Here is a 24,906-nt window from a genome sequence, read left to right as displayed (position 1 = left end):
CCCCCCCCGCCCAAAGAAAAGTGGGATTTAGAGACAATAAGACCGAAAGAAAAATTTTAACTACTGTTCCATCTAAATTACAATACTCTGCCCCCTGGTAAAAAAACATCTGTTCTTAAGGAGCTGTAGTTCCAGTGGCCTATAAGGCCTAATGTCCCCAGAGCTACTCTGCTTAGACCATAGACTGACTGAGCAGCATGCGGCTCTAACCCATGTCACTAACTTGGGAAATGCCCAAGGCACAGGCTCTGTCCCCAGGAATGAGGCAGGACGCTGCAGGAGTATGTAATTAATCCTCTCAACACAGAGATTTGGCCTGCTAGTGCTAAATCGCCATGTCCATTTTCAGAGAAGGCATGTGACTGACTTGTCTAAGGTCATGCGCAGAGGGGATGGAGCCAGACCAGGGCCCCTGGAGCCCCAAGTTAGTGTTCCCCTCATATCCAGGCCCCGACTCTAGGGACTCAGAGGCTCAAGGTCTAAGACTGAGCATCATGTATCTTTCAGACCAGCTCCTCAGCCATTTCTAATATGGAAACTGGGCATTTGTATTTTTTCAGACAGGTTTCCTATATAATTCTGACATCTTCCAAAATTGAGGAACTGCAGCCAATGCCATGGTCTAATAGCTGAGATTTACTGAAAATGGACTTGGGATGCACATGTGCACTGACGCTTTAAAATCTAACCTGGCTTGAATGTGCCAATGTACATTATTACCATGTCCACTGCGGCATAAGCCGGGGCGGTGGACAGGGAAGGTCAGCTGCCCATGAAGCCTTCCTTCCCAGTGTCCTCTTTTTCTGTGCTCTGTGTCTCTTTCATAAACATGTGCAAGCATGGAGACAAAGCTAATGCGGTCCCAGGGATATCTTAGCTGTGGACACAAAGAGAATCTTGACATTTAATTTTTTGGATGTACCTCTTCCTTGAAAAGATTCTGTCTGTTTTTGAGCGAGCGGAGCTTGTTCTGCTTGTCTTCATGCTGCATCTCCTCCTCCGGGGGCTGGAAGTAGGCGATCAAGTCCCGTAAGGTCTGCAGGACCTCTTCTATCGGCAGCGTCACGGGGGCAGCTGTGCGATTGTTTCCACTAAAAAACCCAACATGGACACGGCTCAGGCACTGGGCTTCCAGTAGGACCCTTGGAGCAACCACTAGGTCCTAGTTCCCATGTGCCACCGCCCCCGCCCCTCTGGCACAGGGCACTGTCTCCTAAGGTAGTCACTGCATGCATGGCAGCAAACTGACATTTGCCAACTAACAGAGTAACAGAAGAGAATGTTCTGATTCCATTTTAAAGCCACATTATAAATAAAGGGAAATGGCCCCTGGCTGTCTGCCACACTTTTTCCTTTTAAAATCAAAACACCTTTAAAAATAATAAACTTTTAAATCCATAGTTCTTTTTCACTATTACATGTTCTTCCTGGAAGAGGTGAAACAAGGCTGGGAGGGTTTCCATCACTGGACTCCCCCGCCACCTAGATCTTTGTCTTCCCTCTGTCTCTCTCCATGTGTCTTTTTGATATTGGTGTGCTTTTCATTTAAAGTTTCTGTGGGCATGCATGCACTCACCTGCTTCCCCCATGCATTTGCTGATCTCCTTCAATCTGTATCTGTCTCTTTCTCCCCTGATTTCCTGTGTGCCCTCCCTCTGTATCTCCTCCCTCCTCTCTTTCTCAGTATCTCCACATCCTTCCTCTCTACCTCAATGCCCCCTCCTTGCTGCCCCCACCATCTCCCTTTCTGCATTGTATTCTCCCCCTGGATGTGTCGGTCTGACACTGTTGGTCATACTTTTCAAAAAGACTTGTAATTAATCGTGTCAACACAGAGAGATCACAAATGTCCACAAAGGGTGAAATGAGCCCTCATCTTCCCCTCCCCTTGAGAGGTACATTGGTGAGTCCTTCTGAGAATAAAGGATATGAAGATGTTGGGGAAACAGACCCAGTCCCCAGGGAACTGCAACATTGGCCCCGAGGGACTAAGAATGGATTGCATGTGTAAATAATGGCAGGCCTTTTCCTTTGGTAAATTTCTCATGAGTTCTCTTTGCATTTATTGGTTATGTATTAATCTGGACACGTGAGAAGAAAAGATTGTTCTCCAGGCCTGAAGCAAAGACTGAACAAGCCTGAAAAATACTCAGGTTATAAGGTGACAACAATTCCAAATTTGTGTAAAAAGTGCCAGTTACATACAATGAAGACAGAACACCCAACACCAGTGGACTGCACAGAGAAGCACTCTCACCACCGCATGCTCTGGCCCACTGTGGGTGCTCAGGAAGTGGTTATGAATGATTATCTGGGATATTATTCCATGCAAAAACTGCGGGGAAGAGAATATCATGAAGACATGAGGCAAAGGTTTGGGATTACAAAACCCAATCAGAAATGACTTTCCAATTCTAGATTCAGTTAAGGGATGAACACATTTTCCTTAATATTCTCTCTCTCTCTCTCTCTCTCTCTCTCTCTCTCTCTCTCTCTCTCTCTCTCACACACACACACACACACACACACACACATTTTGAGTTTTCTAAAGACACTGATGCCAGTTAAGTCAGCAGTGTTTCTTCAAGTGCTAAGAAAAGATGGAAAGGAGAGGTTTGTTGGCATTTTTTTTTTAGCTTTAAAGGGCCAGAGGGTTGGAAAACCCCAGTGATAGTCACTGCCTTTAACCGTGTCATGCTCTTGTCCTTCAGTTTCACATCTGGAAAATAGGACAGGTACACTCTATGCTAGCCAGGGCCCTTCTGGGTCTAACGTTTTGTTTTGTGGTTTTTCGCTGCTGATCACTTCATCTTGCTCCTTGAGAAAAGATCACTATAACATCCTCCACTGGACTGAGGCAGATCCCTCCCTTGCTTCAAAACAGAACACAGACCACATGCCTGGCACTGGGGACAGTGGTGAAAATAGACATGACGTCTGAATGGCTTAATGGTGCTCACATTTTACTCTGGAATCCTGGGGAGGATACTGGGGTTTGGCGGGGAACAGGGACAAGATGATATCTCAATTCGGCACTGACTATAATTGGCACCTCTCTTACCCAATGTTTTCTGACTCTCTACAGCCACTGCCTCACTACATTCTCACCATTTGCCAAAGATTTCTTTTGTTAAATTCAAGTAAGATCTCAGGTGATTCTGAATATCTGCCAAAGCATTGCCATAACACATTTATATACTGTTTCCCTCCTAAGTGTAAGCTCAGAGGTCTGCTGGACAGTTATTGCCTCTTCAGCAGGACTGCTGAGACTCCCTCATCGCTCGCATTGCTCATCTGCCCGGTTGGACAGCTCCCAGCAACTGGACAGCGGCTGATGAGGCAGCACAAACTTCAACCTTTTCTTCTTCATTGTTCTTCCTCTTTCCTTCCCTATTCATTTAACTTTAATGTGCTCTCCCAGGTGGCCACCGCCTCCTTCTGGTTTGCATTTGTATACAGCATGTACTGTTGGCTTCTCAAAAGAGATGGGAGAGGAGAATGTAGTTCCCATTTGTGTGTTTATCTTTCACTCTCCACCTCTTGCAACATTCAAGTACTATGGCTTTTGTAGCCCTACCCCTGCCACATTGGTTTATTTTTCATTAGTCTTCTGTTCTTCTAAAACATCCTGTGGCTGGGAGAATCAAGTGTTTCCCCCACTGAGGGTGGAACTTCCAAAACAGCTGAGTGAGGAGTTCAGCAAACCTTCTCTCCCACAAAAAAATGATAAATTGGAAAAAATCATCCAAAATAACCCTTTAGAACTCTGGAAATTGACCAAAGGCATACCACAAATTGACAAGCATGTATTTAAAAATATGAACCTTGTAAGAACAGGTCTATGGAGTCTATGGTGTTTCAGCCTGAAGCTGTTCCCTTGCCTTCCCCATTTTAAAGAAAAGAAATTCTAATAGGTCAGGGCAGACCGTGTGTAAGGCCACCCACATGCTCAGGGAAGACCAGAGAGGAACCTAACTCTCTGTCTGTGGCTAAACATCAGCCTTCTCTGTACAAGCAGAAAGTAAAGCCTTAGACAAACTTAAAACTACCTCAACTTTAGTGTGTTATCTAATCCACATGGGTAGCAGGCTTGTCATATAAGAAATACGAAGGGAAGCCCGGCTGGTGTGGCTCAGTGGTTGAGCATAGACCTAAGAACAAGGAGGTCATGCTTTGATTCCCAGTCAGGGCAGATGCCCGGGTTTTGGGCTTGACCCCCAGTAGGCGGTGTGCAGGAGGCAGCCAATCAATAATTCTCTCTCATCATTGATGTTTCTATCTCTCTCTCGCTCTTTCTTCCTCTCTGAAATCATTGTAAAAGAAGAAGAAATACTAAGGGAAGTCCTTCAGACTGAAAGGAAATGATACCAGACAGTAACTAGAATCAAATGAAGAAAGAGAGAGCACTGGTAAAGGTAAGTATGTAGGTAAATACTATAAAAGATGGTATAAATATAAAAATGCATATAGGTATACTAGTATTTCTCTTTTATTCTTATAACTGATTAAAAAAACAAATGCATAAGACAATAATTATAAAACGGTACTGCTGGGCTTATAACACATGGAGAGGTGATGTGCATAGCAATATTATCACAGAGGAGCAGAGAGAGAATAGAACAATATTGGAGCAAAGTTGCTTTATTTCACTTGTTAAGTTTATATTAATTTGTTTCAAGTTAAATACACAGTGAGTTCCCTAGAGCAACCACAAAGAATATAACTAAAAAAAATAATAAAAAACTCAACAAAGGAATGAAAATGAAACACTAGAAAATATTTACTACAAAGAAAGGCAGTAAAGGAGGAACAGAGGACCAAAAAAGACCTGAGACCAAAATCACATAGCAAATAACAGACATAAATTCAACCCTTTGAATAATTACATTATCTATAAATAGATTACGCACACCAATAAAGGGAAAATATTGTCAAACTACATTAAAAAATCCAATGTATGCTATCTATAAGACATACCGTGTAGATTCATAGACACAAACAGATTGGAAGTAAAAAGGATTGAAGAATATCTACCATCCAAACAGTAACAATAATCTGCATATAAAACATTTGGAGTCACTCTAAAAGTCATACTTTAAGAAAAATAATGTTCATAGAGAAAATAGAGACACACTTTTCAACTATACATGACTCAATTTATCAGGAAAATATACCTATTATAAACATAAGCACCGAGTAATTGAACTCAAAACATGTGAAGCAAAAATGGACAGAATTAAGGGAGAAATAGACAATTCAATAATAACAGTTAGAAACCCAGACAAAGGCAAGGCATAAAGAGGGGGCTAACTATAAAGCTAAGCAGAGACACAGAAACCCTCCTTGGCACTCCACCTATAGGTTGCAGACAGAGCCCCAGGAAGATGAGTGGTATGACCGCCCTAGGGAAATCCTGATAGGTACCAGGCAGGTTTTTCTGGTTCCTATCCGGATTACGAGGAGAACTGGAGAACTAACTACAGGGCTTGGAATGAGTTCTATTCTGCTGCTTCTCAGTCCTATTACTGGAATGCTCAGAGGCATCCAGGGTGGATGGTGGCCTATCACATGAATACTATTTACCTACAAGAAACGATACATGGCAACCAGTGATGATGGCCATACCTCAGACAACCCCGAAGTATCAGCAAGTGTTACCCATGAACAGCCATCCTCCGTGACCTATAGTAGAGTGGCATTTTTGAGAACTTGAAAAGTCTTAAGGCTTTCTGCTGGGGTACATTTATTTTTCATATTGTTTTGACCTACTAAATGTATTATCTTATTTTAAGAAACTTCATGGGTTGTATTCTTGAAATATTTTGGGACAAAGGGTGCCATTTTCTATAAGCCATTCCAAAAAGAAACATTTGAAAAGACTGATATATCACTGCTTACTTAAGAAGATAAAAACAGTTGAGGTTTGAAAAAAATAAGTTAGATATTTCAATACTCCATTCTCAACCAGTTAATGTAATAAACTATATTAATATAGGACAAAACCATATGATCACCTCAAATGACAATGAAAAAATTTGACATAATCTAATACTCTTTTGAGATAAAAAACACACAAATAAAACAAAAACCTCTCAACAAACCAGGAATAGAAGAAAACTTCCTCAGCTTGATAAAAGGGCATCTACACAAATCGCATAGTTAACATCACACTTAATGGTCAAAGACAATGTTTCCCACTAAGATTAGGAACAAAACAAGGATGTCTGTTCTCTTCACTTTTATTCAGTATTATAGTGGATGTTCTAGCCAGGCACAATTGAAAGAAAGGAAGAGAGAGAGAGAGAAAGAAAGAGAGGAAGAAAGAAAGAAAGAAAGAAAGAGAGAGAAAGAAAGAAAGAAAGAGAGAAAGAAAGAAAGAAAGAATCTAAATCTATATTGGAAAGAAAAAAATAAAATCTCTATTCACCTATGACATGATCCTGCATGTAGAAAATTCTAAAGTACCCATTCCAGAAACCCCCACATTAGAACTAATAAAAATTTTTTCATTAAGTCACAGTATACATGATTGATCTTCAAAAACTCAGTTTATATACCAGGATTTACAAATGCCAGCAATGAACAACCTAAAATAAAATTTAAAAAACAATTACATTTGTATTGGCATCAAAAATACTTTGGAATAAAGTTTTAAAAAGAAGAGTAAGACTTACACACTGAAAACTATAATATCTTCCTGAAAGGAATTGAAAAAGAATGAATGGAGAGACATTCTATGTTTATGGATTGGAAGATTCATTATTATTAAGATAAAAGTCCTCCCAAAACTTATCTATAGATTAAATGCAATATCTATCAAAATCCCAGCAGGCTTTTCTTCAGAAATTGAAAATTTTACTCTAAAATTTATGTAGGAATGAAAAGAACCCAAAAGAGCCAAAATAATTTTGAAAAGTACAAAATTGGAGGACTCACTTTACCTGACTTTAATATTTACTACTATAAAGCTACATTAATCAAGACAGTGTTGATTTGGCATAATACAGATACACAGATGGAATAAAACTGAAGGCTCTGAAATAAATGCTTACATTTATGGTCACTTGACTTTTGACCAAGGTGCTAAGGCAATTTGATGTGGATGGACACATTTTCAGCAAACTGTACAGGGGCAATGAGATATCCACCCAATCCACATTCAAAAGATGAATTTAAATCCTTACTTTACTGTACCATACACAAAAATTTTGATTCAAAATGGATAATAGACCTAAAAATTATAAAACTAAATTATAAGAGCTAAAATTATAAAACTTCCAGAAAAAAAAATAGGAGAAAATCTTGGTGACTTTGGGTTAGGCCAGTGATGGCGAACCTATGACACGCGTGTCAGCACTGACACGCGTAGCCATTTCTGATGACACGCGGCCGCATGCCAAGGATGAAACATTTGCTGCTCCTGAGGATGAAACATTTGCGACTAGAGTCTTGGAGTTAGTTTTTTCCTCAAAGTGACACACTACCCGAGTTATGCTCAATTTTTTGGCGAAGTTTGACACACCAAGCTCAAAAGGTTGCCCATCACTGGGTTAGGCAAAGAGTTTTAGATATGACACCGAAAGCATGACCCATAAACAAACAATAAAAAGTTAAATTAGACTTCATCAAAATTAAAACTCCCATGCTGAAAAAGCACCACTAAGAAAATGAGGAGAAAAGCCACAAACTATGGGGAAATATTTGAAAATCATAAGTCTATAAAAAACAACCAGAAGATACAAAAAACTCTCAAACCTCAATGTGAGGACAACCAACCCAACTAAAAAAAAAGGCAAAAGACTCGATGGCATTTTACTAGAGAAGATATATGAATGGCTGATGAGCACATCAAAAGATTTTCAAAATCATTAGTCATTTTGGGAATGCAAATTAAAACCACAATGACATACCACTTTATATCCATTAGAATGACTACTATCAAAAAGTCAGACAATAACAACTTCAGGCAAGGATGCAGAGAAAATGGAATTTCATAGATTGCTGAATGGAATGTAAAATGGTGTATCTGCTTTGGAAAACTAAATTTTCAGTTTCTTAAAACTAAACATCCCCAATGTCCACTGATAGATGAAAGACTAAAGAAAATGTAGTGTTTATATATCTATCTATATAAAACCCTAATATGCAAATCGACCGAATGGTGGAACCACCGGCCGAACGACCAGTCGCTATGATGCACACTGACCACCAGGAGGCAGATACTCAATGCAGGAGCTTCCCCCAGCCTGCAGGCCCCAGCCAGCAGTGGGGGCTGGGGGAGGGGCTGGCAAGCAGGCAGTAGCAGGCCAGCTAAGGTGGGTGCAAGCAGGGACCCTGATCACCCTGCCCATTGCCCCACAGATCGGCCCTGATTGCTGGCCAGGGATCGCCAGCCCTGACCACTGCACCCTATCCATGCATGAATTTCATGCACTGGGCCTCTAGTAATATAATAATATTCAACCTTAAAAAGTAATGAAATTCTGATACACGCTACGATATGAACCTGAAGACATTTTTGTTAAGTAAATAAGTCAGACCAAAGAAGACAAATATTGTATGACTCCACTTATATGAGGTACTTAGAATGGTAAAATTCATAGAAATAGAAAGTAGAATGGTGGTTACCAGGGGCTGGAAGGAGGGGAGGAAGGGGAGTAATTGTTATGGAATTTCATTTGAGATGATGTAAAAATTCTGGAGATGGATAATGGTGATGGTTGTACAATAATTTGAATGCACTTAATGCCACTAAATTGTATACTAAAAATGGTTAAAATGGTAACTTTTGTTACGTATATTTCACCACAAAAGTATTAAAAAGTTAAACACAAATTTAGCAATTCCAGTTATAGGTATTTACCCAAGAGAAATGAAAACATATATCAAAAAACTTTTACACTAAGATCCATTGAAGCATTACTGATAATAACCAAAAAATAGAAACACCCCAATTGTTCCTCAATTGATGAATTAAACAGAATGTGAAGTATGTCAGCCTCTGTCTCTATAAATAACTACATATATATGCATATATGTATAAATATATACATACTAGAGGCCTGGTGCACAAATTCATGCACCAGTGGCTCCCTGAGCCTGGCCTGCGCCTTCTTGCAATCCGGGACCCCTCGGGGGATGTTGGAGAGTGAGTTTCAACCCGATCCCACAGGTCAGGCTGAGGGACCCCACCAGGGCATGATCTGGGCCAGAGAGAGACGCGGAGGTTGTCCAGCTGGGAAGGGACCACGGGAAGGCTCCAGGGCATGTCTGGCCCATCTTGCTCAGTCCCAATCAGCTGGACCCCAACAGCAAGCTAACCTACTAGTCAGAGTGTCTACCCACTGGTGTCAAAGCATGTCATAGTGACTGGTCGACTGTCTGCCCCCTGGTGGTCAGTGCATGTGATAGCAACTGGTTGACTGGTTGACTGTTTGCCCCCTCGTGGTCAGTGCACATCATACTGAGAGGTTGAGCAGTCTTAGCATATCATTAGCGTATTATGCTTTGATTGGTTCAACGGCCGACTGGTCGATTGGATACTTAGCATATTAGGCTTTTATTATATAGGATATGTATCTTCTGTATATATACACACAATCATACATATATAAACAATTATACATTTAGGTGTATACTAGAGGCCCGATGCATGAAATTCACGCAAGAGTAGGCCTTCCTTCCCCTGGCTGCAGGCACCAGCTTCCCTCTGGCACTCAGGACCTGAGCTTCCTCTGGCTGTCAGCAGGCACCCGGGACCCAGGCTTCCCTTGCAGCCCCAGCTTTGTCCAGAAGATCATCTGGTCTAATTAGCATATTACACTTTTATTATTATAGCTGTACCTCTATATCTATAGCTCTATCTGGTACACATACAAGAAGAATACTCTTCAGCTATATAAAGAAACAGAACACCATTATAAGTTATAACAGAACAGGGTTGAACCCTAGAATGTAATGCTAAGTAAAAAGGTCCAATTCAAAAGACCATATATTGTATGATTTAATTTACCAATTTAATGTATCAAGTGAGACAGAAAATAGACCACTGGTTGCCTAAAGCTGAGGATGGCAACTGGTATAAACTGCAATGGACATAAGGAATTGTTTTGGGGTGAAGCAAATGTTTAAAATTGTAGTGATGGTTGTACAGTTCCATACATTTATTAAGATTCACTGCTTTGTATAGTCAAAATAATAAATTTTATGATACGTAATACATTATAGCCAAATAAAGCAGTTTAAAAATATTTTTCTCATTGTCAGGCATTTAACTCCCACTTACTTTTTTAAAATAACAGCTTTATTGAAATATAATTCACATATCATACCATCAAAAGGGTATAATTCAAAGGGTTAGTGGTTTTTAGTAAATTTACAGAGTTGTGTAATCATTACCTCAATCGATTTTAGAACTTTTTCATCAGCTCTCCCCATCCCAATCCCATTAGTAGTCATGCCCCTTGTCTGCAATGACTACCCCTAGACAATCACAAATCTACTTTCTATCTCTATAGATTTTTCTGTCCTGAACATTTATATAAATGGAATCATGTTATATGTGGTCATCTGTGACTGGCTTCTTTCACTTAGCATACTGTTTTCAAGGTTCATTCATGTTGTAGTGTCTATTATACTCTATTCCTTCTTACGGACAAATCATATTCCATTGTAAGGATATAGCACATTTTATTTATCCATTCATCAGTTGAATGCTTGGGTTGTTTCTACTTTTTGGCCATTACGAATGATGCCGATTTGAACATTTGTGTACAAGTTTTTGCATGGACATATGGGAAATTGCTGAGTGAAATTGCTGGGCCTTAGAGTAACTCTATGTTTAATCTTTTGAGACAATCCAAAGTGGCTGTGACATTTTACATTCCCATCATCAGTATATTAAGGTTCTGATTTCTCTACATCCTGTCCCATACTTCTTATTAACAGTCTTTCTGATTAGAGCCATTCTACTGGGAATCAAGTGTTGTTAACTCTCTGTAGTGTTGATTTGCATTTTCCTGATGGCTAATGTTGTTGAACATCTTTTCATATGCTTATTGTCCATTTGTATATATTCTTTGGAGAAGTGGCTATTCACATCCTTTGCTCATTTTTAAATTGGTCCATTTGTCTTTTTAATGTTGAGTTGTGAGAGTCCTTTAATCTAGATACAAGTCCCTTATCAGATATATGATTTACAAATATTCTGTCCCATTATGTGGGTTTTTTTCACTTTCTTGATGGTGCCCTTCACAGCAAAAAAGTTTTTAATTTTGATAAACTCCAATTTATTTTTTTTTTTTTTGTTGCTTTTGTTTTTTGTATCATATTGAAGAAACCACTGCCTAAGCCAAGATTATGAAAATTTAAGCCTATTTTTTCTTTTCCAGGTTTTATAGTGTTAGGTCTTATAATTAGGTCTTTGATCCATTTTGAATTATTATTTTTGGTACATGTGTGAGGTAGGGGCCACTAACTTTTAAGAAAGCTATAGGGACAGGGGTTGAGAGAATTAGGGGCCAGATAAATAAAACTGCCTACTTCTAAAGAGACAGTTCTGGTAATAGCGTAGACTACATGAAAAACTCATGTTTGTGTGTAGCTATCTTTTTTGCATGTACCAAAACATTCATTCTTATACCATTTCTTTGAAGAAGGGGAACATGCTTAGATGTAATTCAGCAGAGAAAGGAGGAAACATTTTGCTCAGGGATCACAGGAAACCAGTGACAGAGCCAAAAACAGACAAAGGATGGTTGACTTGCCAGCCTTAGTTCTACCCTGTGGCAGGAATACATTCATTGTCTACTTTCCTTTCTCTGATTTAGTAATGGCCTCTGAGTTGCTGGGTACATAGTCACCAACCAGAGATTATATTTCCCAGCCTCCCTGCCGCTAAGTGTGGCCATGTGACTAAGTATTAGCCAACAAACTTAAAAATAAAGTGATCTACTTTAGGGTCATATCTTTTAAGCAAGAAATATCTTGCCATCCACTTTCTCTTTCCACCCCATTTTACAGGAGAGACTTCAAACATGGTGCTGATAAGTGACTTTTGATCATGTAAATCAGGGTTGGGGAAAGTCTGGCCTGTGGGCTATATAAGACCTGCAAAATCATGTGTTCTAGCTCTGCCAAGGCAACTGAAGGTGGGACTCAAAATTCAATAAACCTAGGAGCTTTTTTTCATAGTAACATAAATTTATAGTAAGTGAATTATGGTATAAATATCCAAATGGCCCTTGGCAGAAAAAAGTTTTCCCACCCATGATGTAGATGAAGAAAACATACCATGCCAGTGGTTATCAACTGTGGCTGAATATTAGAATCACATGGGGTAATTTAATTAAAAGCTGATGTTTGTTAATTCAAAAAGATATAGCACTATTATATTCATTGCAGTATTATTTACAACTAGAGGCCTGGTGCACGAATTTGTGCATGGGTGGGGTCTGGCCAGCCCACCCTGATCAGGCCGATTGGGACCTGGCCGGCGGGGGTGGGGGCCATGGGAGTTTGGCCAGCAGCTCCTACTCCCGATTGAGGTGGGGGGGCTGATTGAGGGCCTGAGGAAGGGGCTGCAGGTTGGCTGGCTGGTCCTGCCCCCTATTGGGCTGGTTGGCTGGCAGCAGTGTGCGTCATAACGTCCAGTCATTCTAGTTCTTCTGGTCATTCTGGTCGCTGACTTTTATATATATAGATAGTCAAGAGATGGAAATAACCTAATAGTCCATTGATAGATGAATGGCTAGAGAAAAAGTGGTACATATACACAATGAAATATTACTTAGCCATAAAAAAACGAATTCTTGCCATTTGTGACAACATGGAAGGCATAGAGGATATTATGCTAACTATAATAGAGAAAGACAAATACCATATGATTTCACTTATATGTGGAAGCTAAAAAGGAAATGAATAAATAAAACTGAAACAGATGAAAAAAACTGATGGTCACCAGATGGGAAGGGGTTGGGTGAAAAAGGTGAAAGGGATTAAAAAGTATAAAATGCCAGTCATAAAAAATAGTCACAGCCCTGGCTGGTTTGGCTCAGTGGACAGAGCATAGGCCTACAGACTGAAGTGTCCCGGGTTCAATTCCAGTCAAGGGCATATGCCTGCATTGAAGGCTCAATCCCCAGTAGGGGCCATGCAGGGAGCAACCAATCAATGATTCTCTCTCATCATTGATGGTTTTTTTTTTCTCTCTCTCTCCCTTCCTCTATGAAATCAATATATTTTAAAAAATAGTCACAGAGATCTCAAGTACAGCACAAGGAATATAGTCAATAATATTGTGATAACTATGTCAGATAGTTACTAGTCTTATCAAGTATATAAATAAGGTATATAAATATCTAATCACTATGTTATACACCTGAAACTAACACAATATTGTCAACTATAACTGAAAAATACATTTTAAAAAAATCTACAAAACAAAACAAAACTCTGGTGTTTGGATCTGAGCCCAGAGATTGATACAATTGGTTTGAAGTACCACCTGAGAATCAGAGAGTTAAAATCTCCGCAGATGAATACAATATGTGGCCAAGGTTAAGACCTCTACTCTGAGGCAGTGATTTGTAAACCTCAGCATGCACCAGTATCAACTGGAGAGACTATTAAAAAATATTTTCTGGGGTACCACTCCCAGGTGTTTCATTTAGTAAGTCTGGGGTGAAACCTGAGAACTTGTATTTTTAACAAGTTCCCAGGTGATGCTGCTGTGCTGGTCCAGGGACAAAAGTCTGTAGGAAACTTCAAAGCAGCAAGCCAGAAGGAACTTGAGCCCCAGTATGCAGACCACTTTCCTTAAAACACCCACCTACCCTATAATATTACCTTAAAGGGAAATGAAAGTTTATCCTGAACTGTAGCAGCAGCTTAGCTTACATCCTAGCACACATCCCCTGGATCACATTGTTTCAACAGGAAGAAAAGTAAAGGTATAATTCCCACCCCCCTCATTTTATGCAAATTCACATGTAAAATCTAAATCCTCTTGGCTTTAGAGATATTTGCCTACAAAAGAAGGGTGGCTTGGAACACTGTTTACGATAGAGTGCGTGTCTCGTGATAGTTGGTGAACACAATCCACAGAGCCCTGTTTTGGCAGCATTGTTGAGGCTGGGGGATTATAATCCAAGCAGGCAGTTCAGTTACCTCTCCCATTTAAGTCCCAGTCATAGTTGGGTAACTCAAGGCTTCCAATACAAATTTACTTGAATGTAAACCATAGCAATGATTCTGAATGATGTAGAAAGCCTTTCTAAATAGCAGCAGGGAGTGGATCTATGTCTTTTCCCTCCTCTCCTCTTAACACTCTAATACAAAAGGCACTTAGAGCACTTCAGCTCTTTCACTTAATTTCCATGAGAAGACCTTGGCTATTCATGACAACCTGAATCACCAATGGGGCTTGGACACTTGTTGGGCAAAGAGAGAGGCTAGTAGGAGGTCACCTGCATAGGGAATATGTTTTCAATCCCAAGCTCTCTTTGGTAAACCTCTTTGCTAGTGTTTAATTAGTTCCTAAAAACACTGACAGTATTAAAGGGAAGTGGGCAGGTGTGATTGGAAGGTCATAGAGTAGAAACTGAGATAGAAAGGGAAGGAATGCACATACCTTACAAACTGGCTGAATAAGGCTGTTGTGTTCCTGATGATCCGAGCAGCCTGGGACTCCTCGCGCTGGCATCTCTGTAGTGTTAATCCGTCATCCATGTGGCCTTCCTGGTGGAGGATGACCTGCAGAGCAAAGTACACTGGGTCCGGTTACACACACTCCACAGCTGGGCAGCCAACATTTCTTGCAGCGTTTCCCTTCACCCCTGTCCTCTTTCTCCCCAACCAAGTTCCCTCAGGTCCATTTTGAAAATGGGACATTAACAAAGTTATTTTGCCCTAGTACTGACAAGAATTGTCCTTGAGGCATGATTCTTTGATGAAAATAAAATTTTATGTGTCACTGTGGTATGAATTATAATAAATTCCTTGGGCCTAGACGGTAAATTGGAAAGGATAAAAAATACTTTATATATTTCTCTTAAAGTGAACACAAAACCTTACTCTTGGCCATTAAAAAGTCATTTTTTAGAGACTTATCCTTCAGAGATAAATTGAGAGAGAAGAAAGACACATTAAAGAAAATCCCTCTGCTGGGATCAGGCTTGCATTTCTCTCCTGAAGGAGAGAGAGGCTGGTAGGGTTGGCTCACTGTCTAACTGGGGAAGTAGCTCAAGGTGGTATCTGCTTCTTAGGGAGGCTTGAGAGATCCGAAAGCATAGACTCTGGTATCAGCAACCTGAGTTCTAGTCCTGCTACTCAATTCCTAGCTGTGCGACCTTAGGCAAATTCCTTAACCATTTTCTGCTTCAACTCTACCATCCACAAATGGACTTATCTTAAAGGGGTGTTTGGAAGATTAGATGATTTGCATGTAAATCATTTAGTATGTTTCCTAGAATATGAGGTACTCAATGAATGTTTGTTATAAGGGGGAGTATGTTACTGATCTCAGATTGGTTATCTGGAAGCTAAGCATACTTATTGATCACTAATGACATCATGACAATTTTTGGGTATGGCTAGCAGCTTTTGGTATGGAGGTCAGTAGTTTTTTTTTTTCTTCCCTAAAGGGGTCAAGTAAGTGCAGGTATTAACTGGGATGGTTGGACTCTAGTTACAATGAGGATCAAATCTTGATTCAAGATTCAAATTCCTGGCATAGTTTCCTCTTGAAATGAATAAGTGAAGGGAGACCATTTGTAGGTCTTGGGTGATTTGGAGTGGGAAGATTAGTCAGTCTATATGTCAAATAAAAAACACTCATATGGCTTTAGAAAATACCTTTAGAATAAGGATTTTTGGTCTTTCTCATTCTTAGCACAAAGAAACAGCTTATTTTCCTTCCCATGTGAAAGTCTCTTATGTTTTTTCTTCTGAAAATATGTCCTGATAGAATGAATTCACACAGGAAGTAGAATACTGGCTTGCAAGAGTTCATGTTCTCTTTTCGTAAAAATACATTGCATCCCATCTACATGTGATAGCTCCAGCATCAGTAAAGGATGCCCTTTGGAGTCACCATTTCAAAACATTAATTTGCCAGAACTTCCCAGCAACTGGTTAACAGTGCTGCATTTGGATTTGACAAAGCATTGCCACTAGGTTTACTCTGGCCTCATTCCCAGCTTTCTGGTCCCTACAGACCCAAATCCTTAGGTTTTACTTGCTCACATAACACATTCCAGCTGACCAGCCAAATAGGAAAGTAATGAGAAATGGGGAGATGCAGCGGTTAGCATATTGTTATGTCCCCATGGATCTCTGCAGCCCAGTTCCTAAGGTCTTTTTTTTTCCCCTTGGGGGAATTCCATAGCCCAATAGCAGAGAGCACAAGCCTGAGATATGAATGGGAGAGAGGCTATTTCCTTTAAGGTAAGTTACCATTCATGAGGTTTTTCACCGTGTCTGTTCTCCATTGGTTTCCCTAGGTTCCTGTTTTGTTTGTGTCACAAAATGCTGAACACAGCGATCGACATCTTTTGTATTTTTAGAGGGAAACTTCACCTATTCCTCACCAAATGTCAAGGGCTGAGCATTACAACACCATTTAGAAAGAGTTTCAAAAATCACCTGCCAAATTCACCTGCACATTTCAGCAGCTGAGTGGACCTAGGGACTATGGTTCTGGGAGAGAAAGGCAGGGTCAGGCACAGTAATTCCACACCACAAGCTGGGACCTCTCCTAGCTGACAGGGTCCTTTGAGTATGTCCCCTCCCAGGCAGAGTTACAGCTAAGATCCACGTGGTCCACTCTCTCTAAATGTCACTATTTTCTTAGTAGGTATGAAAACTTGTGGAGGCTCTAGGTGATATTATCATACTCTGTAGAGGATTTAGTTTTCTGTTAGGTTGGTAGGGTAGATGATGGATTTTTGGCATTTACTTTAAATCTGCCCTTATTTCTAGGGTATAGTCCTTGTTCCCAGAATAGAGCCCTTTTGGGGATTTAATTGAAATGTAAATGGTATTTTCAAGGGTCATTCCAACTTGAGGGACCCTGAACCCCAACCTCTGTCTCCCTAGTACTGCCACACTGTCCACATCGCTGCTTTGCTCTTCTCCCTCGCAGCTGCCACTGTCTGTCTGCTGTCTTAGCTTCACAGCCCATCCACGGGCAGCTCAAGATCCCAGAGGAAATTGCAGGTAGAATTTCAGGTTCACGTTTCTACAGTTCCCTCCATTCTGCAATCTTGGCCCCTCAAGTCACAGAAACCTTGGCTGACCTGGTCCCTAACCTGTCTCTCCATCCCAATGATGCTAGCACACACCCCATTCTTTGGTGCTGCAACTCAGCAAATACACCAGGTGAAGTGGTGACAAAGGTGGGGCTCACCTTAATGCACTTACAGTCTATTTGGGATCTTTAGTGCTCATGTCCTGGGTGCTCTGGTAGTTGAAACATTCAAATGGTTCACTTAATTTTGGTTGTGTTTTATCCAGCCTTTATAATTGTTTGCAGAGGAAGGGCTGGGCTCATATAAGCTATTGTATGGCCTCTTATTTAGTCTCTTTTCTATCTCCTCTTCATCATTTTATTTTATCTTTTCTGTATATTTTCCTGGTATGTTTTATTTTACGCAAAAGTAAGCTATTACCTTATGGTTTGCTCTCAACCTCTTATCATCATCAACATTCTGGGAAACTAAACTTTTCATTATCTCTACATTGGGTTGGGACACCTGAACTAATAATACCAACTAGAACCTCATCTAGGACTCCTTTTGACTAACCAATTCCATGTTTTGTGAGGGTTTTCCAAGAAAAAAAAATAGCATCATGCCGTTGGCATTTATTTTCTGGTTCCCATCAAAAGAAACTCTCTTATGGCAATTGACTTCCTGGTAAAAAGAAGATGCTGTGTGTGTCCAAGCCAGTTTCCCATGATAACAGGCATGATGGAACTCTCAGATCAGGATACATTCTCTGTGGAGACAGCATCATCCCACAATATCTCACCTCTCTGCATATTGGTTCCTGTGGGCTTATTATTATCATGCATTTGCTTTTTCTCTGTAGAGATTATATTTAGTCTCTATATTACAAAAACTGCACAATAACTCAATGATCCACTTAAATGGAGGGAGCAATGAGGTGGTTAATCCCCAAACACTGTACCACCAAAAGCCATTTGGTGCAGGTTATAGAGTCCATTGAACAAGTTCTACTGCTCCTCACATATGTGCCTGCTGTTTAACTTTCTTTTTTTCTTTTTGCACTGAATATGAGGTCAAAGTATGAAATTAGCCTGTATAATCAGTCACAGAACAGCAACTAAACATACATCATGTTCACCTAATTCTCACAATCACTTCTCTTGCCCCGTAGCTTCCACCTCAGTGTAAAAACAATTCTGGACAGCCTTTCTGACTCCTCACCTTTCTTTTCAGGGGTCCAAGGCGGGATGTCTTGGCATCTTGTGCTTTGTAGGTCACCCACAGACCACTGGCTACGTGCTGGACAAAGCAGACAGAATCTCCATACTTGATTTCTGGAACTCCCATGCCTTCTATATCTCTTTTGTGAGTGGAATCTAATTTCTCCTTGATTTCCTATTTCACAGAAAATGAAAAGAAACAAACGCAGGCATGTCTAATTAAACAGAAACACAACACAGAAAACAAATCACCCATGCTGAATTTGTAAGCCAGAAAACTGATTACCAAAATCATCATGATGCTTCTGGCCAAGCCAGGATTTCAGCAGCGCCTGCTTCCCTTATCTGCTGTTAATTGTAAAATCAATGGTTTCAAGTTTTGGCTACTTTAGTGATTATTTAATTTCAGTCCATGGGAAAAGGAGATGGCTGGTTGGTCTCCCTTTGGTTCTGATTTTATATAATTCTCCATTATATTTTCTACTTTTATAGTCCTGACTTATCTTGATAATTAACTCTTTACCAGTCAATTAACTCCCTTTCATAAAGTTCTGTATCTTCCATAATTTTAATGGCTATCTTATATAAATGCTTCAGGGACTTTAAAAATATCATTTATAGAAGTCAGAAGAGAAAGCAGACTTCTCGAGCATGTGGGGCTACTGGGCACAACTGTCATGCTCGTCACTTATGGCTTTCTCAGTTGTGTGCTGGGGTCATGGTTTCATTCTTCCATTGACACTGTTTCACTAAACTTATGAAAATAGGAGTTAGCGTGCATCAGGGATCCCCTTGGTGACAACCTGAGGTGCCTGTCACAGAATGAGTCTGCAAGTAGACCCATGTATGGTAACTCTGTCCCCTCTTCATCAATCAGGGCCTGTGTGGCTCTATTTCTATTTCTGTATTAAATTACTTATTTGCAAAAGCCATGAGCTTAGGAAGTATTTGGGGTTTTTTTCTACAGAAAAAAAAAATGTTGTGTGCTGTTCTCTCTGCTTGCGACAACTCCATTCTCATTCTTATGATAGAACAAGAGTAACATATGTATTGAGCTCTTACCATGAGCAAGGCAGTGTTCCAAATTCTTTACATATATTAACTCTTCATAGCAGCCTCTGTTGTAGCTACAAATATTATACCATTTTTACAGAGGAGAAAATAAAGGTAAATACTTTGCCCAAGGTCACTCAATAAGTAGTCAAAGGACCAAGATTTAAACCAGGAAGTCCAGCTCACCCTTCAGTACCCTGCTCAGATGCCACCTTCTCTGTAAAGGCAGAGTTATTCTCTCTTTCTGTATGTCCCCAACACAGTCTCATTCCTCTACTGAGCAATTAGCAACTCTAATTGTAAATGTGCTTGTTTAGATGACACTTTCCATTTGGAAGGCTATAAAAGAATCAAGGGCTAGTCCAGAGAATCCAGCATCTATCAATTACTTAATAAACATACATTGAAAGAATATATATCTGAGTAATTTCTTCTAATATATATATATATTTATATTTAAAATTTATCTTTATTGTTTAAAGTATTACAGATGTCCCCTTTCCCCCCCAATTGACCTCCCTCCTCCTTGCTCCTGTCCCCTCCCCAGGCCTTCACACTACTATTGTCTGTGTTCAGGGTTATGCATTTATGCATATAAATTCTTTGGATGATCTCTTCCCTCCCATACTCCCTTTCTAACATATTTTTCATTTCAGCCCTTATTTCTTTTCCTTCAAACCTTCATAAAAGTAAAATTAGTTATTTTTCACATATTTACAGGATCATTTTGAGCAATGTTAACACTTCAGAAGAAATTCTTATTTTAAATGTATGTTGAAACATTGGCTGGATTGTTAAATATGACTTCTTTCTCAACACAAACATTTCCAAAGAAACTTATTTTGATTTTATTCCTGCTTTCCAATAAAAAAGCTAATGGGAAAACAGAATTTGATATATTAGGATTTCTTTATAGGCAAGTGGTTAAGAGTACATTTATTCTAAATAAAAATAACAACACAGTGAATACTTGATTTTCACTTCAGAAATACCCATAATTCTGAAGCTACTCAGGCCAGTAAAAGATTTAAGTATGTCAAGTTTTCATCTCCAGCCTGTTCTGTAACCATAGGCAGTGCAGCAAAATAAAAATAATACATACTACAACACTGGAATGAGTGTTTGTCTAGTCCTATTTTGAATAAATTATTTTGCTAAGCACTTCACAATGACATCATCATCAGGTGAATTTACCAAGGACACTTTAAGAACACTTTCACTAACATTTCAATGGCCCTGTTGTTTTTATGTCTCCTCCTTTATAGATGATGAAACTGAGGGTTGCAGAGTTTGAACAAGTTGATGGTAAGTAGTGAAACAGAATTCAAAATCAAGTGTAAATCCAAAGCCCATTTGTCAGGTGAAGATACTTTTTTGAATTGTTACCATTATCATAGATACATATCAATTATGTTAATGATTTAGTTGTTTGAAGGCGATGATAAAGGATAAGTTGAAAATATATGCTATTATTTTATGAAAAATGGCTTTGGGTTTATATAAACTTTAGTTGTATATACGAACATATAATGACATCTAGAGGCCTGGTGCATGAATTTGTGCATGGGTAGGGTCCAGCCAGCCTGCCCCAATTGAGGCTAATTGGGGCTGGGCCAGCCAGGGGGAGGGGCCACGGGAGGTTGGCTGGTTGGCCGGCTGCAGTATGGGCCATAGTGACTGGTTGTTCTGGTCGCTTGGCTTTTATATATGGCTTTTATATATACAGATAAGGTGATATGGTTTATATTCAAGGTCTAATAGGAGGTTGGAAGAGAGAAAACTCTGGGCAGTTATAGATGATTTTATTCAAGATTGACACTTGATGTGAGCTCAGCCAGGAGAGAAAGGAGAGAAGGGATATGAAAGGGTATGGCATTCTACGAAGATGGGAATCCTGAAAGAGACCTGAACAAGGACTGTGAACTTTATACTATAGGTTCATGTTTCTCAATGTCAACAAACTTTCTGTGGGAAAAGAGGTTATTCGACAAATAAGGTATCTTCTTTTAGAAGTTAAAGGGAACATTAGGATAGTTTAATATGGAGTCTTATGAGTCCTACAGTAAAAAGCAAACAACAACAAAAATAATAAAAAAAAAAAAACCCTGCTAAATTCTGTTTAAGGTAGCATTAAATTTTATTGTCATAGAATTATTGCTTGGAACACCTTTCTGGAAGAGCCAGTGTAGGTAATAAAATCTACTGAGAATTTTAAGCAGGGGCATAACACAAAGGTTGCATCTTAGAATAACTGTTCCAGCAGCTGTGTGAATGATGGATTGAAAAGAAACAAGGCTAGAGATGAGTGAGTTGCCAGCTATGGCATTAGTAAAGAGCATGAGATCTTGAACAGAGAAAATCCTAATTCATCTGTATTAATTAGGGTAAAACTTGTTATTTGACACAGTTAACCCATCTGTATCCACAGAGGGCAACAAAGTTCCTTTCCAACAGACTAAGCACTCGAAATGTTTCAGAAGAAGAGGAGATATGGTAAGATGGGGCCCATTCATAGGTACTGGAGCAAGCCATCAAGAAAGCCCTGGTTAGCCCACTCCTTCCAAGATGTCTCTGGAGATACTTGAGAAATCACCTTTGGATTAATTTCTCCACCAATATAGCTCTTTTCTGAATTTCTGACCTTCAAATGACCTTAAAAAGACACTACTAGAGTCTGGCTGGCTGCAGAGCCTCTGCATGCAGAAGTAGTGGATGTGTCTGCCTCGTTTGTGAAGGTGCAATGAGTGGAAGTCATTGTGCTGAGTTCCTTCCTCCACCCTTGCAAATCAATCCCTCCTATCCCTGTCAGGTAGGCAGCACTATTGATATTTCATGCCCAAGGAGACAGACTCACAGGTCATCTTCCTGGTCTCATCGAATCCTCACAACAATCCTCCAAGACACAGTTCTTCACCCCATTTTTTATAGGGAAGAACATGAAGCCTGAACAGCAAATGGGAGAACCAAAATTCAAGGCCAGATTTCTCCCACTTCAAAGCCCAGGGTTTTCCTGCTTATTTGGTCCACTTTGAACAGTAAAAACTGGGGAAACCTCGATTTAAAATAAAAAAAAATTCCTTGTAGATTTAAAATAAAACTTCAGAAAGTGGTGCTGTCTTTAGATGTTTGGATCTTAAGGTAAATTTTCTCCTTTCCTCCTCCCTCATTTGTTCCATACCCTCTCTTTCCCCAGATGATAGGGTGGTGAGGAAACGGAGCATGCCAGGAGCCTGGCACAAGGGCAGTACTTCAGCATCAACCTTTCCATTGAGAGGGGGGCCATGAGCCCAGCTGCCATTTGTTTCGGGTCACAGAGGTTAAAGGTACCTGAGGATCCAGAATGCAGGGATGCTTTTCACACCCAGTGGAGAGAGCAGTGGGTGGTAGGGAAGAAGACAGTGCTTAGCACATAGTAGGTATTTGCTAAATGGTGACGAGAGAGAATTTCAGATTTTTAAACACTGAGGGAAAATGTCCTCTAATGGGAAACAGTGATAAGTCTATGCATTTATGCAATAAAATAGGCACAATTTGAGGTTCTATCTCAGTCATTTATTCAAGATTTGCTTGCACATTAATTTGCCCTTCTCTGAAATGAATTCAGTGTTGTAAACTGATGCTGAGACATGACATCTAAATAGACAGTGCTGCCATGCCAGAGTAAATATTAAATCACGTTATCTGACAATCCCTGGGGAACGGCCTTGCAATGTCGAGAGCATGGGAAGGTGATGTGAAATCAAATTCATAGAAATGTGACTTAGATATTTAAAATAATAAATCTTTTCTTCCTCAATGTTTGTAGAGAGAGTGTTATGACCCAAAATGATTATACCATGATGACAGAATACTTTTATGAAGATGGCAGGGGTTAGAGTAAAATGGATTTTACTGTGTTTTAATGTGTGATCATATTCATCTGTCCCTTCACCAAGCAATTTTCAAACATACATGCTTCACACTGTGCTGGGAGTCGAGGTTAGAACTAAGGGGGAGGTATGTGTGGTCTTGTCATCCAGGGTTCCTGGTTAACAAGTCAGTAGTGATGGCTGTAATGAAATCAGGAACAGGGACCACTGGAGGACAAGGGAGAGCTTTTCTCCTGTAAAGGCATTTGACATTCACCTGGAATGATGAGGAGTTCACTCATGAAGGCATGTGGAGGGGCAAAAAGCATTTTAGGTATAGGTTGGTGGTGAGAAATAAACAGCATGTTTGAAGACTGACAAATATTTAGTACAATAGAGTTCAAGGCAATGGTGAGTGAGTGGCAATAGGCATGATGGAAGGGTGGGATCTTAATCTTTTATGACAGACTTCAAATAAGGTGCAACTCCTTTAAGATCTCACATATGATACATGAGGGTCAAGGACAGATCTAGGCGACCTGGAGGCCACACTCTATCTTCTCCCACACCCCTTCCAGATTACAGGAATAACGTTTGATGCTGCAATTTGGAGGCAACAATACATCCCAGACTTCTGGTCTGATTTGGATCATCCCAGACATGGACAGGGGAAAAAACATTGAGCAGAATAATATTCTGCTCATTATTCTGTACAGGGTGGGACAAAAGTAGGGCTACAGTTGTGAGTACATGAAACCGAGTTTATTCTTGTATTATTATTTTATTAATTATTGTATTATTTTCCATACAAACAACTCTAAACCTACTTTGCCCCACCCTGTATGTTCACATAGCTTGCTCAAAGACCTCAGTTTGAGTCTGTCTGAGCCAGGCCATGCCAATGACTAGAAGCTGTTTGGTCTGATCACCTTCCACTAAGGCTTAGCCACACCCCTGTTCAAGATTCACAGGGACACCTGCCATCTTTCTCATAAGGGCAGCTTGCTAAGGATGGTAACACACTTGCAGCTGTTCCAAAGCCCTCAAATAAGTACTTATGGCTGTCACAGGCTAAGGCCACCTAACAGGAAGCACTGAGTGGGAAGCACATTGTTGTCAAAACTCACTGCCCAGCTAACCTAGTGTCATCCCAGAACACATGAGCCCCATCAGTGCTCCTCTGGGAGTCTCTTTTCTGTCTTCTAGCTTCTCCAACAAGCATAGAGGATCAGAAGAATGCCCTACCCAATCCCATTAACAAAGGCAACAATGCACCCTAGCTCTACCTCCCAGCCTGTCCAATGAGTGCTCCCAACCCCTGCGCCACCACCCAAGCCTGAAGCACTCTCTCGTCTCTATCACGTAACACCTGGAATAGGCAGAAGCTGGCAAGACGGCTCAATGCCCTCACAACACTGAAAAATAAGGCCATAGTTTCTTTCTGCGGGGGACCATGACTATTTCCCAGAGAGAGAGGAAGCATACTGGAGAGCTCACTTACAGAGGAGAGCCTGCACTTTTTGAGGTAAGACACATTCACTAAGGAGGAAGCTGGAGGCC

The 24,906-nt window shown here is 40.2% G+C and overlaps 1 protein-coding gene across 1 annotated transcript in view; it reads right to left on the bottom strand.

Moving 5' to 3' along the window:
* Window positions 1–24,906, bottom strand: part of RYR3 (ryanodine receptor 3) — a 393,437-nt gene that overhangs the window by 260,070 nt on the left and 108,461 nt on the right. The window contains exons 13-15 of the mRNA XM_054715636.1: window positions 18,447–18,620; window positions 14,630–14,751; window positions 923–1,091 (exon numbers count right to left, since the gene is read on the bottom strand). Coding sequence (XP_054571611.1) covers window positions 923–1,091; window positions 14,630–14,751; window positions 18,447–18,620 — 465 coding nt within the window. The remainder of the gene's footprint in view (window positions 1–922; window positions 1,092–14,629; window positions 14,752–18,446; window positions 18,621–24,906) is intronic.

The sequence above is a fragment of the Eptesicus fuscus genome, chromosome 5 (assembly GCF_027574615.1).
Source record: "Eptesicus fuscus isolate TK198812 chromosome 5, DD_ASM_mEF_20220401, whole genome shotgun sequence".
Lineage (NCBI taxonomy): Eukaryota > Metazoa > Chordata > Mammalia > Chiroptera > Vespertilionidae > Eptesicus > Eptesicus fuscus.
This window is presented reverse-complemented; position numbering and strand designations above follow the sequence as displayed.